The sequence below is a fragment of the Periplaneta americana genome, chromosome 15 (genome assembly GCF_040183065.1).
Source record: "Periplaneta americana isolate PAMFEO1 chromosome 15, P.americana_PAMFEO1_priV1, whole genome shotgun sequence".
Lineage (NCBI taxonomy): Eukaryota > Metazoa > Arthropoda > Insecta > Blattodea > Blattidae > Periplaneta > Periplaneta americana.
The window spans coordinates 7,417,990-7,432,643 of record NC_091131.1 but is presented as its reverse complement, the minus strand read 5'-3'; the positions used below and the strand labels follow the sequence as shown (position 1 = coordinate 7,432,643).

At 36.9% G+C, this 14,654-nt stretch overlaps 2 protein-coding genes across 3 annotated transcripts in view; both read left to right on the top strand.

Annotated features, from left to right (window-relative positions):
* Positions 1 to 3,238, top strand: part of LOC138714606 (collagen alpha-5(IV) chain-like) — a 291,605-nt gene extending 288,367 nt beyond the window's left edge. Inside the window, exons 32-33 of one of the 2 annotated variants that reach the window (XM_069846628.1) lie at positions 2,071 to 2,466; positions 2,589 to 3,238. In XM_069846628.1, the coding sequence (XP_069702729.1) occupies positions 2,071 to 2,454 (384 nt within the window). In that variant the 3' untranslated portion in view covers positions 2,455 to 2,466; positions 2,589 to 3,238. Of the gene's footprint in view, positions 1 to 2,070 lie in introns of both variants that reach the window. The other variant, XM_069846627.1, reaches the window with a different exon arrangement.
* A 6,018-nt stretch (positions 3,239 to 9,256) lies between these two features.
* On the top strand, positions 9,257 to 12,831 carry LOC138715828 (synaptic plasticity regulator PANTS). The gene is made up of 3 exons (XM_069848930.1): positions 9,257 to 9,406; positions 9,960 to 10,124; positions 12,499 to 12,831. Exons 1-3 carry the CDS (start codon positions 9,368 to 9,370, stop codon positions 12,721 to 12,723), a joined length of 429 nt encoding a protein of 142 aa, XP_069705031.1. The 5' UTR covers positions 9,257 to 9,367; the 3' UTR covers positions 12,724 to 12,831.
* The last annotated feature ends 1,823 nt before the right edge of the window (positions 12,832 to 14,654 follow it).

Here is a 14,654-nt window from a genome sequence, read left to right as displayed (position 1 = left end):
GTAATGATAAAAGATAAATTGAGGATAAATGGGAACATATTTGATATGGAATTCTTCAAGCGGCACAGCGTAGAAGATATAATGAAAGAAAATAATGAATATGGTCGAAATAAAAATATGACATATAGAAACAGATCTGCATCACCTCAACGAGCATGGAGGAGTAGAAGTATATACAATGATGTTATTCTAGTTTTCCTACGTCTGTTTTCCAAAGTTTCCCATTTAAGTTCTTTTATCGTAATAATGCAGTGTCATAAATTATTAGATAAGTTATTGTATTGTAAATAATTCTTCTGGATTTTTTTTTCTTCATAGAGACTTTCAGATTCAAAATGGCGAACTTCAATTTTGCTTCCAGGAGTAATATTCAAATTACGTCCGTGCACATTTTATCTCTCTATATTTATTTTTCTTGCATCAACTTCAGCAATTGAAACAATGTTATAAGTATTGTTTAAAGATTAACGGAAGGCTTGCAATAACATTATAATAATATTTTGTTAAAGATGAAATTAACTGTGAATATTCTACGATGTGTTATAACATTGCTACATTCCTATTTCATCACAATCATAATGTTAAAACATTGTTAAATTATATTTCAGTTTTATTCTGTTGGCCGTTTTAAGGAATTTACCACCTGTATGCATGCATACACTGCACACCTACTAGTATTAGCCATTGTTTGAGCTATGATAATATCAAGCTTCTTACGAGGGCCGTCCAGAAAGTAAGTTTCCCTGGGGCCGTTTACAGAATGGAAACATTTTCATGGAAAGATTTATTGAAAACAAATGCAGCAATTATTGAACTATTTTTCAACATAATCACCACAGGAATTGAAACATTTGTCATAGAAATCTGCCACCTGGGATCAGAACCAGTGTGTGACAGCCATCTGCACCTCTTTGTTGACCCCACAGTGGAGAATACATTGAAAAATAGCTGAACAATTGCATTCTGTAAATGGTCCCAGGGAAACTTACTTTCAGGACGCGCCTCGTATATTGCATTGGGAAGCAAAAGAGTGAAGATCTTTATGTAGTATTGTGTAGATTCAATGAACATTTCTGTAGATAGGTGAATATTAAAGACCATGCAGATTTCTATTAAAGGAACATAAGAGTGAGTTGTTCTAGAGTATGCCATTAGGAAAATCCAGGATAACAGAGAGGGTTTGGAATTGAACGGGTTACATCAGCTGCTTGTCTATGCGGATGACGTGAATATGTTAGGAGGAAATCCACAAACGATTAGGGAAAACACGGGAATTTTACTGGAAGCAAGTGAAGAGATAGGTTTGGAAGTAAATCCCGAAAACACAAAGTACATGATTATGTCTCGTGACCAGAATATTGTACGAAATGGAAATATAAAAATTGGAAATTTATCTTTTGAAGAAGTGGAGAAGTTCAAATATCTTGGAGCAACAGTAACAAATATAAATGATACTCAGGAGGAAATTAAACACAGAATAAATATGGGAAATGCCTGTTATTATTCGGTTGAGAAGTTTTTATCATCCAGTCTGCTGTCAAAAAATCTGAAAGTTAGAATTTATAAAACAGCTATATTACCGGTTGTTCTTTATGGTTGTGAAACTTCGACTCTCACTTTGAGAGAGGAACATAGGTTAAGGGTGTTTGAGAATAAGGTGCTTAGAAAATGTTTGGGGCTAAGAGGGATGAAGTTACAGGAGAATGGAGAAAGTTACACAACACAGAACTGCACGCATTGTATTCTTCACCTGACATAATTAGGGACATTAAATCCAGACGTTTGAGATGGGCAGGGCATGTAGCACGTATGGGCGAATCCAGAAATGCATATAGAGTGTTAGTTGGGAGGCCGGAGGGGAAAAAGACCTTTGGGGGGGCCGAGACGTAGATGGGAAGATAATATTAAAATGGATTTGAGGGAGGTGGGATATGATGATAGAGACTGGATTAATCTTGCTCAGGATAGGGACCGCTGGCGGGCTTATGTGAGGGCGGCAATGAACCTCCGGGTTCCTTAAAAGCCAGTAAGTAAGTAAGAATGAGTTGTTGATGAGTTTTCCTGTCACAGCACACAGATGCAGGAGCCGAAGGCAGTGGACAGTCACTGGTGTCCCCCGGATCGTGTCTCGAGTACTTCAGGTCCACTCCCTTCATTGAGTGCCACGGAATCGGACGCTGCAACTACTTCACCACTGCGTACTCATACTGGCTGGCAACAATTGAAGAACGCGACATGTTCCGACGCCCCCGGCAGCAAACACTCAAGGCAGGCAGCCTGGAGACACGCATCAGCCGGTGCATGGTGTGCATCCGGCGCAGACGTGCAGGCGGCGATGGCGGTCCCCTGGACATCCCGGACACGGCCGAATATTCCCGACTGCCACCCAGTCCTCCCCAGCGAGGGCCTGGAGGATACTCGTACAACTCTCGCTTCCCTCATCGTAGTGGTTAAAGCAGCAGTGTTGTAAGTATTACCTCCAAACACACAGTCAGAACAGGGCCTGTATCTCCTTGCAATAAATTTACTCTTCACTCCTTTGGTGAAAACCATCACAGTCTGAAATATAAGCAAGTTCTTTCACACAGGTTCTGTTCTGCCGAGATTGATACTTTGTGCTGTTGCTGTCGTGTGATATATGGGGAAGTGCAACATGATGTGCCAAATCAGAAAGACTGTGTTCCTGCATCAATGTTGTTTTCTATTTAATGAGGCGTGAGTGAGATACAAGCAACGTACTTCACGAAATCGATGGTGCTAAAAGACGAAGCCTTAGAAACTAAGAAATAGTTATTAATATTGTTGTAAGCTTTCTTTGTAAAAATTATATATTATATTACACTGCCAATCCACTGCCAAACCATCTTGAAGTAATTAAGACGTTCCGTTGTGTGGTGCTTCGGTAAGCACTTCTTGCAGAACTTTGAGCTGATGTTTGACTTCTCCTGCTAATCTGAAGACTGTATTCTTACACAGCATCTAATAATATGAAAGTGCTGGAAAATGTGCCATAGATATCTCCGACGATCTTGATTTTGAGTTTAATGCATTATGTTGTGATAGAGGTGGAACGATGCAATTTCAACAGACATGACATGCCACATGACGTGGCAAACTATTTGCCTTGATATTGTGGCACATTTTCCATCACAGTTCCTCGTCTGGGGAAGGGGAGAAATTGGGTGGACTAATGTATTATGTTTGATAAAATAAAAGTCATATAATTTTAGTATTACAACTGCTTAAGAGAATTATCTGTTTACAATGAATTCCATAAGCCCACGACACCTAACAAGCAAATACAATGGACATGTCACAAATAGAGAAATAAAACTGTCCAGAAAACCTCTTGCCTTTGTTTCCATTACAAATAATATACTTTGCCATATTCCAAAGAGTTAAGCATGCCATGCTGTCTTCCGTTATGCCATAGACCAGGCATGTCAATTGATGCCCACAAGAGCAAGCGCACGCTTTAGAGCCCAGGAGAGCCTGAGCACTTCACAGCGGAAAGGAAAGAGACAGACGAAAGAGCTGGTATATGCCGCTTGGTCGAGCTATATTCAGGGACGGCCAGCACTGATTCAATAGATAAAGGGAAGAGAACTTATTAAAACTGTATCCACGTTAATTTTTAGATTTGCCTGAGAAGTATAAGTGCATTATAAGAGTGTAAGTTTTAATTTTAATGCTCATTTTTCACAAGTTCGATTTTTTTTATTCAAAATAAATATTTTCTCAACTTTTCGTATAGAAAAGTGAAATTTTGAGGTATAGGCCTATTTATTTAGTAGCCTTACAGAATGTTTTCGTAAATCTAATATATTGTATATACGTATTACTGAAGATAGTGTATTGAAAATTTTAAAAATATTCGCATGAAAATTGTTTGTAAGGAAATGAATTAACAAAGCAACTACTGTTACATCATAAGCAAAAGATACGTGCCCATGTGTTGTAAAAATGTCAGCTCCATAGCTTCAGCAGGTTTCGAGAAAATAATTTAATATTCTGATGATAGGAAGTTGCTCACAAATATCACCTTAAAAGCATAATGCGATAAGAGTTTTGTTATGTAATATTAGTTACACTTAAAACAGATACAGTACCTAGGTAACTTTACTTTGTACTGCAATATTGTTTTGATTAGTTTATTGATAACTTTTGTAAGGCTAAAGCTACCATCAATATCAATTCCAACTTATCATGTCATACTCAATCTCTTTCTTTGGAATATCACTTTCTTTATGAATGATGTGTTTCGTCCACTTAATACAGTATAATTATACTACTATGGAATTTAAGTGAATATTCCTTCTTAACTCTCTATTATGTTATTAAGATTTAAAACACAAGTGCAATATTAAGAAATCAGTGTTAGTACTTTTGTTTTACAGACAATATAGTAGATAATATTAAACAGAAAGAAGCCATATAAAAATAACGACATAAAATTTCACGTTCTGTTTGAAGTTTGTGCACCACTGTTTTCTTAATCCAACAGGTTGCTTATTCATATACACAACCCTTCCTCTTTCCATACTTAGCGCTTGCTGCCCATGCACGACGTCAAGGTCAGAAAAATGCGCTTGCTGTGACATCACTGCTATGCACAATGTTACACAGCCTGTTCTACACCTTCATTCATCTCGAAGTAGTACTCTCGATTGTAAATCTTAGTCCGAAGATTTCAGATATATTACTGTTAATAATACATAATTTGAACAGTAAGTTTCAATCAAGGAATGTTGTACCACTGAAAGCTATGTGATGTGTTGAGAACAAGTTCACATCCATTCTTCCCAAATCTTTCCATCCAGAATTGTGCAGTACCAGTATGAGGTCATAAATTTTATTCGGAACTGTTTTCCTCTTTCCCTGAATGCTTGTTATGAAGTGTGATAGTCCTTATTTAAGTACGATACTTATGACGGCCAGGTAGTTCAGTTGGTAGAGCAGCGGGCTACAGACTTTAAGCACAGTCTACTATATAAAGTCACGAAGCTTGAGTTTTGAGGGTGCTAGAAACAATAGACTGTGATGGTACTATTTTGCATTGCCTGTAATGAGGCGATATTAGCGATCCTAGTGGTGAGCAACTATCTAATGTTTGCATATTTACTACGTATTGAGCTTCGCGACTGTATATACTAGACTGTGCTTTAAGGTTCAGGGTTCGATCCCTGGTGGTGGCGGGGTTTTCTTGTGGCGAAGCTTTTAGAACAGCCCCAAGGTTCACTCAGCCTCCTATTAAATTGAGTACCGGATCATTACTGGGGGTAGAAGGCTGTCAGAGTGCCGATCACACAACCTGATTCTAGTGCCAAAGAATGCATGGAGCTCTACCTCCATGCACCCATATACCATTCGTGGCATGTATAGAGACTACCTTTACCTTGACATAAAGATGCAAAAAATGAATTGTGTACTGCATAAAAAATGTAAAGGGAGGTAGAAGAACAATTATCCAACATGATAACGCATTGAATAATTTCGAGGGAAAAATTGTTCCGGGGCCGGGTATCGATGCCGGGACCTCTGGTTGAACATACCAGCACTCTGCCAACTGAGCTACCCGGGAACTCCACCCGACACCGTCTCAACCCTTCCCTTTATTTCCCTTGAAATTATTCAAATCTGCTTTACAGGGAGCTTTACCTGAAAGACTAGATTTGCTTAATACATACATCACTGTGTACGTTAACAGAAAACCACAATTCCAAGTCACACAGAGATTGTGTGCACTCGATGTGGGTCTCTTATGTTTCGTCAGCCCACGCGGGTTGTGTGGATATAAAGGGAAGGGTTGAGACGGTGTCAGGTGGAGTTCCCTGGTAGCTCAGTTGGCAGAGCGCTGGTACATTCAACCAGAGGTCCCGGGATCGATACCTGGCCCCGGAACAATTTTTCCCTTGAAATTATTCAAATCTGCTTTGCAGGGAGCTTTACCTGAAAGACTAGATTTGCATGATAACGCATTGCCCTCACACTGTCTATTTCTACACAGAGATTAGAGGAGAATGGCTGGAAAATTCTGTCTAAATCACCACATAAGGTAAATGTACCGGTGGTTGACCTCTTAAGGAAAAAAAATCGTATAGGCTCTCATATCCTTGTAAATATTAGTCAATTATATTAGCCCAAATTACTTGCCACACTTTCCGCCAGCACATGGTTGATAAATATTTCACAAGTACTTTTTTTTTCTAGTTTTTCTAGCGGTTTTTTCAAAACACAATTTTATGTTAGTAATTGACCATCTAAAAATTTTTTTTTTTTGGTATTTGACCATCCATTGTTTTAATGGTTGACCATATGTACATGGAGAGGAAAACGACAGCAATGATCATAAAGTATTTGCTTTTTTATTGCAGTAATTATAACACATCAAAGACACATTTAAAACGAGTATTCCTGTAGTAAACACACAACATTACATTTTCTTACATACAAAATGATGAGTAAATGTTCACTGCTGGTATAAGGTATGAGCCACGGCGAGTACACAAGTTTGGACATTGGATTTTCTTTTTTATTTGCTCCGTCGTGTAAGTAAGCTTATCTTCTTTATTAGGCCACCGGTAAGAAGAAAGACCACTCTTAACCATAGTGACTATCTCATACCATCGGCCACAATTTCCACTATTTTCCCTGGAAAATAGCTCCCCTCATATTCCACAATTACGAAATCATTTTTTTCCAGAGTAATTGTATCATCTATGGGATGCCAAAACGAAATTCCACAGCAGGGACAATTTTTAATTCCGAAGGTGGCAGAACTGCATTCATAAAAAATGTTAATTTCGTGTAATAAAATATATAGATTGGTAAATCATTTTTCTCAACGAATATGTTCCTGATCCGTCACACTTGTACCTTCTGGTATGCTCCTCCTGCTTTATTCCACCCCTTCCTTTTCCATTCTGTGAATGGTAAGTACATGAATATTATTCAGGTAAGGTCTGGTTTCCAGGAAAAGTGCAGAAACTGTTTGTGCAAGGCGGAGATTTCGAAGAAACATGTTACTATGTAAAGAATCCCTATAGAAGACATAGAAATCACACTGAATACAGAGATTGGGGTGATGCCAACAAGGAGTCTTGAGTGGATTAGTGCCCACCCAAAGTTAACCAATGCTCATCATCTCCTCTCCCTCCACCCTTTTTCATACAAATTCTGAAAATACTTCAAACCCAATTTACTTCCTACTATACACAGTGTTAAAAAATAGGTCTAATGTTTTAAGAGGTGGTGGATCTCATCAAAACAAGTAAAAAAAGGTTTAATAAACATGTGTCCTAAAATTAATATCTTCCGAGATATTAGATCATCAGCTTACAAGCAAAACACGTTAAGTAAAAAAATATTACTTCTGAGAAAAAGACATTTTTAAAGCTCGACAAATTGAATCCTCTAAATATTATTTTTAGTAAGTTGTTTCTCATTATGGTGTATTTCATTTTCTAATTCTAAGTTTATTCACCTACATTATGTACATTATATACGCTTTTTTCTCAGAAGTAGTATTTTTTACTTAATATGTTTTTCTTGTAAACCCACGAGATGCTCGATGTCTTAAGGCTCACTCCCACTTCACGGAATCGAAATAAAATGTCTGCCAGTGTTCACATCTAGTGGAATCGAACTGAAGCGTGTACAGATTAAAATGAATCACATAATGTCTTCAGTGCAGTTATGTGAAGATGTGAAAAGAGAAGAAAGACATATCTAAAACAAGAAAAGGTCTACTGGATACATGGGGAATGTTCACTTTGACTATTTTCTGAAAGGTGAAGCAAAATTTCGTTCTTTAGCGCTGCTTTGGATTTTAATTTTTACCTGATATTTCTGTTAATTTACTTATTTCGCTTCAAGCATTATCACGGGAATAATTATTGTGTTTTGTCATACAATAGCACATAATTTCGAACAAAATTTATTAATATTTCTTTGTTCATATTATTGAATTGTAATTTTCTGTATATGTACTATTTCAGCAGTAACTTTCAATAAAGAAGTTACGATAACAAAAATGGATATAGCTCATTTGTTTCTTTCATGGCTTCACGAGAACATACGATCATACACGAAACAAGAAATTCTGTTCCTGGTAGTGGAATAAAAAATATTCTAGCTCATGAATTCGATTCGATGCGCCTTTAGGGAAACATGCAACTTTTCAAAGACTCCAAGTTGGTCTTGGACGTGCTGACAGGCGTTGAAGACATGCTACTTTAGCATTTGAACGTCTTAAGTGATGTTCATACACTAAGATCTTAAGTGTTCCCATAACCAAAAGTCCAAGGGATTAAGATCTGGGAAGGAGCAGGCCATGGAACAGATGTCGTCTGACTCTGTTATGGAAATGGGCTGGTGCATAAACCACATTTGTAGTCTTTGATGGTATGGCACTTCCTCCAGCAAGATGGGCAATTGGTTTGCTGAGAAACTGCGATATTGAGTGTCATTGGAATTGGTGATAACGAGATAGGATTTGACGAAATGAGCCGAGAACTCACCGTGGATTACCTGGCATTTGCCTTACAGTTGGGGAAAATCTCGCAAATACCCAACCAGATAAACAGCCTGAGTGCAGTTCCAGATCAGCAGGCAAGGTTTTGCGAGTTAATGTGAAATTGGTGCTCAATTGATATGAATTGGATCTAAAATTTATTGAGAGTTGTTACGAAAGTGAGGAATAGAAAAATGTCAAATTTTGCAGTTTTTTATCCCACTTGATTATTTAACGACGCTGTATCAACTACGAGGTTATTTAACATCGGTGTGACTGGTGATAGCGAGATGGTATTGGCGAGATGAGGCCGAGGATTCGCCATAGATTACCTGACATTCGCCTTACGGTTAGGGAAAACCTCGAAAAAAACCAACCAGGTACTCTGCCCAAGCGGGGATCGAACCCGCTCCCGATCACAACTCCGGATCAGCAGGCAAGCACCTTAGTTGACCAAGCTACGCCGGTGGCTATTTTGCGGTTATATGTGTAATGTTTAATTTCGATCTGAAAGATAGTTTTGTAGTGTTTATTGAAAACTTCCAAATTAATACCCAGTATTTCAGTTCTAAACTTGTATAGTGTTAAATGTTTTAAATATAATACACGGTCGACACGGTTTATAAAGTATTTTAAATATTACGTATTGTGAGCAAATACACTACGAAGGTAGATAGTATTTTAAATATGGCGCTTTGAAGAATTACCAACGTTTGTAGTTGGCTACCCTTGTGAAAATCATGACGAGGTCAATTCAATTCGATTTCTCGTAATCTCCACGTTACTTGTTAGGTTATGTGTGTTTGTATGTGGTTATAATATTGTTTGCATCTTCTTTCATCATTATATTTAAAAATGCCAGGCCCTCCAGAAGAGACTGAAGATACATGGATGGTAAGTAAAGTTACATAAATTATAGCATAAACTATATTTGAAAGAATGTAATATTGTGGTACTTATGTTAGGACTTTTATAACGTTAAGAGTTTGTAGCTTCATTAGGCACAATGTTGTTCATGATAATGATGAAAATGAGATATATATTCTTCAAAGTATATTCTGATTTGTATAAACGGGTTCCCGAAAGTTTGAGACAAAATATTCATGATGTGTTGTAGATAACCTCATCTTTAGCTTCTGAGCTATACAGCTTTCCTTAGATTAGGTTATGTTAGCTTCGATTAGAACTTAAGTTAGTACTTAATATTCTAACGACGAACAAATACGAGAAGTCACATTCAGCCTTTAGGGGCTTTGGGTCTAACTTATTTATTGTATTTGGCAACAGATATTCTCATAATTCCATTTCAGCCGTTGATATCACTCATTCTGTGCTTAGCAAGTAGGTACACATAAGTGGCTGTTAAAAGAAACGCAAAACTTGTAGAAGTGAAGAAATAGTGTGCAGAAAAACAAGCACAATGTTGTAGCTGGTTTAGTTGTCATAGGTGCGGCCGTGCAAGATCTACAAAGAGGAGTACAATGATTGCACGAGCTTCAAGGCGCGCTTTCACCAGTATTTCATATTCGGCGAGACAGTGGACTGTTCCCAATGGAAGAGAGACTTCGACAGTTGTGTGAAATGGAACACTGACAACAATCCGGCAGCTCTGGTAAATATATTTGCTCTTACACCAGCAAGAATATTGGTTCAGTATTGTGGCATCATTATAGAAACACAGCATGAGTTTTGTCAGAGGGTCAAGTTGTCAACCTCTCATCAAACCCTACCTAATCTTATCACTGACAGTGGGGTTATTTGTCATTAATCTAATTAATTTTTTATATGTAGAGAGCTCATAGCTGTGGCAATTCAACCAAATAAAAATATTTTGAAAAAAAAAAAATGATTTGGGGGCCCAAATTTGAAAAAAATATACCCAATGCAGGATTGTACTAAAACCGACATATCTAAACCGTTTTTAAAGATAGATTCTAACAGTTTTTTGCAATGTATTTGCAAAAGCATGTTCTACAAACTGTCTGTAACAGAATTTTGATATTAGTCCCTACGTTTGTAAAATAAACAATTAAAATTTAATAACAATTTTCTGATTTCCTTTCTTGCAAACAAACGGACGTATTTTTTATATGAGATCAATTAACAAAATTCTGTTACAAAGAAAAGTTTCCTAATAGTCTAAAGAATGTGTGTTCAAAATTTCTTGCATGTACCTTTAATAGTTCAGAAATTATATCCATTTTTGTCTGGCAATATAGCAAAAAAATGAAATTACCGGAAACCGATAAAAGCGGGCATGTGATTTAAAAATCCATAGCGCAGGAAGTTTAAAAATGACGTCTCAACATCCGATAAGGGCACAAATACCCATAACAATGCATTCCACACATATCAAAGGGTATTTTAAAGAAAAAAAAAATGTTTTGAAAATTTAATTTACCGGAAACAACAATAAAAATGGGCGAGTGATTTAAAAATCCATAACGCAGGAAGTTTAAAAATGGCGACTCAACATCTGATAAGGGCACAAATACCCACAAAATGTTATGCAATGCATTCCACACATATCACAGAGTATTTTAAAGAATTTTTTTTTTTTTTTTTTAATTTACTAATTTTTCACCAAAAAGTACCATCCTCTCCCCTTAAACCTTATCACTGATAGTGAGGCTGTTTTTCTCTGATAGTGGGTCAATTTGTCATTAATCTAAGAATGTTGGATTATAAGCCATAGCAACAATTTTTTTCAAAGTTAAGCTATGTATCTGACCTTCTTATTTCTTGCCTTTTGTCCATTGCTGTGGAGTAACGGTTAACATACTTGACAGTGAAATGAGCGGGCCTGTTCAAATCCTGGTTGAAGTTTTTTCCGAGGTTTTCTTTCAACCCATTAAGAGCAAATTCTGGGTAACTTTCGGTGTTGGACCCTGGACTCATTTTGCTGGCTTCATCTCGTTCAGATGCTGGATAACAATAGAAGCCGATAAAGCGTCGTAAAATAACCAATTAAAAACGTCTTGCCTGTTAAGCACGTGGTGAAGTCATCAGGTCTCAGGGTAGCAGTACACCCAAACTCTAAACTGGCTACGGCTTAACAAACGTAGAAATTTTCATTCTCTTGTTCTCCTTTTCCAAGTCCTTCACACTTCTACACCTACCTACCTTGCCTCCCGTTTCAGTTACCTGTCATCATATCATAATCTCTTCACTCGCACGCAAAATAGCCGCATACTAGCCATACCAACACATAAGACATCATGGTATTCATCATCATACACAATCTCGCTCTCGCGCTTGTGGAATACCCTACCCAGTGACATCAGAGACTGTCGGAATTTAGTAGTGTTCAAAAGCAAACTTATTAAGCATTTTCTTACTGCGTAGAGTAGGTTTACTTTTTACTTAATTAATAAAAAAAAATTTTTCTCTTAACTTTTACGATAAACTGTCTTAATTACTTACTTACTTACTTACTGGCTTTTAAGGAACCCGGAGGTTCATTGCTGCCCTCATATAAGCCCGCCATTGGTCCCTATTCTGAGTAAAATTAATCCATTCTCTATCATCATATCCCACCTCCCTCAAATCCATTTTAATATTATCTTCCCATCTACGTCTCGGCCTCCCTAAAGGTCTTTTTCCCTCCGGCCTCCCAACTAACACTATATGCATTTCTGGATTCACCCATACGTGCTACATGCCCTTCCCATCTCAAACGTCTGGATTTAATGTTCCTAATTATGTCAGGTGAAGAATACAATGCGTGCAGTTCTGTGTTGTGTAACTTTCTCCATTCTCCTGTAACTTCATCCCGCTTAGCTCCAAATATTCGATAAACTGTCTAGCTATTATTGATCAGTTAATCTTTTAGTACTTTGATTTTTATTATATTTGTAAATTTAATATTAATTGTAATTGTATTCTTAATATTGTAGTTGTAATTCCTTGGTAGAGGGGAAGGGACGGCCTGATGGTCTTATCTCTACCAGGTTAAATAAATAAATATTGTCTACATTTTGTTGCAGAAGGAGCTGGTGGAGAGTGAAACAGAGAGACGACGAAAACGACTGGAAGGTCACTACAAGAATACAGTGTGGGAGAAGAGAAGCTCGCCACCCAGGGACTGGAACAAGCCACTGCCAGACAGACTGGTGAAGGAGTATGAGAATACTTACCTGGACCATCGAGCAAGAGAAATGGCAGGAGACAAAGAGGGGGAACTGCAGAGGACAGCATGCGTCCTTTGCTAGGTGTGCGTGTAGAGCTCAGCTTTGTAAATAATATAATTGTAAGTGTAGGAATCCTGTTGTACAGTAAATGCTTTTAGGATATTGATGAAAATACAAGTTTACACTGTTTCTACTATTATTTTTTTGGTGTTGTTTCTACTATTATTTTATGTCAGCCCCTGTACAGCCATGGATTTTAGACAGAATGATCCAATGGTTACCATACTTACCTCTGGACCCAATTTGACGACATCTGCAGCCAGAGAAGATTTGTGCTTAAGTATAACCACAGTGATCCTTAGAGAAAGCTGTGAACATCAGATGAAGCCCATTCGAACAAGTTTATAAATTTATTTATTAAGGTACACTGGCAATCAAAGGTACCTGACCTAGAATTTTTTGATCATGTATATGCGAACTTTCTAACCACGGGATAAGTCAAAACCAAATATTATAAATTTTTTTTTATTTTTTAATTCTTCATGGATTTTGATGTGATATCGGACATCAGGGTCCCTGACTGCACCATGTTCCTTGTGTTATTGTTTTACAGAATATGTTCTTCGCCACTGAACTCGTTATTTATTTCTAAAGCAAATTAAAGAATTAGAATGCATCCTTAAAATAGTATATTTCACTCCCTTGGTGCAATTCGATAGGAGTAGGCTACATGCAGGCATGTGTAAGTTCATTGTCTTCAAATTCTTAATAACTTCGAGTTAGCATCCAATTTCTGCATCAGATTAGAAAATGTCTGTGCTTGTGAGTCTATTTCTCGCACCTCGCATAACAGAGAGTTTACAGTTTGACTTGATGGCAATGTTGAATTGCTTTTGAGACAAGCTAGCGCATTTTACGTGCAGCTATGTACAGAAGCTGTTGTATTCAACTGAGTCATCGTCGTCGGTTAATGGTTTCTGGCAAGATCAACTTCGGTTCTGGCATTGTGATCGCGTGTAGTTGGTCGGGTTTAACCTTTACGTGTTTTCCTGTAATTGTTACTTCCAATACTTTGGAGTTTCTTGCAACGTTCGTTATATCAGAATTTTTTTGTACGGTAGTGTGGATTTTTAACGCACTATAATAAAATATTGTAGCATATATCTCGACTTCTTTCACAGTTACATTGTTCCAGTGTCTTGAAGCACTTAAACTTCCCGCCATTTCGTTTATTCCATGTTTTAACAACAGATGTCTACAGAGTTCGCCATATTATATTAGGCAATGTTGGCGAACTTGGTACCCATTAGAGTTGAGCTTAAACGATATTTTCAAGTATCTGTGACAACTGTGACTGTGACAATTAAATATCTGTGACTTTTATCTGTGATTTTGTCACACCGATATTTTATATCGCTAAGTAAGCACAATATGCATGAATTACACCGATATTTTGTCACACCGATAAAAATTAACAGGAAATATTGAAGAGCAGTGCAATGTGAATACGATTTCTCTATACACGCCACACTTCAGTGGTTTATATGGGAAAATCCAACAAATAAATTATGTACATGTACCATTAACAAATAAATACTAATCTAACTGAACAGTAACATGTAAAAAGTTAACCTCATATACCAAGAGGTTTTATCGTAGTTGATTGTAGATATGGATCAGTTGATAATTTTTAATGTAGTTGAGTGCGGAGAAATTGAGGCTATGTGATTATCCTAATCGTTTTAAAAATTGATCCTTTTTATTGTATATAATATAATCGATAAATTATTTTAAGTCGTGCATTAACATTATAATATTGAGTCAGAATAAAAATTAACGAAACATCAGTATTCGGAAAAACAATGGAAAATAATTACAGAACAAGACAGTTGTTCAGACAGGATTTTACACAAGATAAAGTATTGGTAAACAATGGTATTATTATTATTATTATTAATTATTATTATTATTATTATTTAAATCGTGTAATCACTATATCATTTATAATAAGA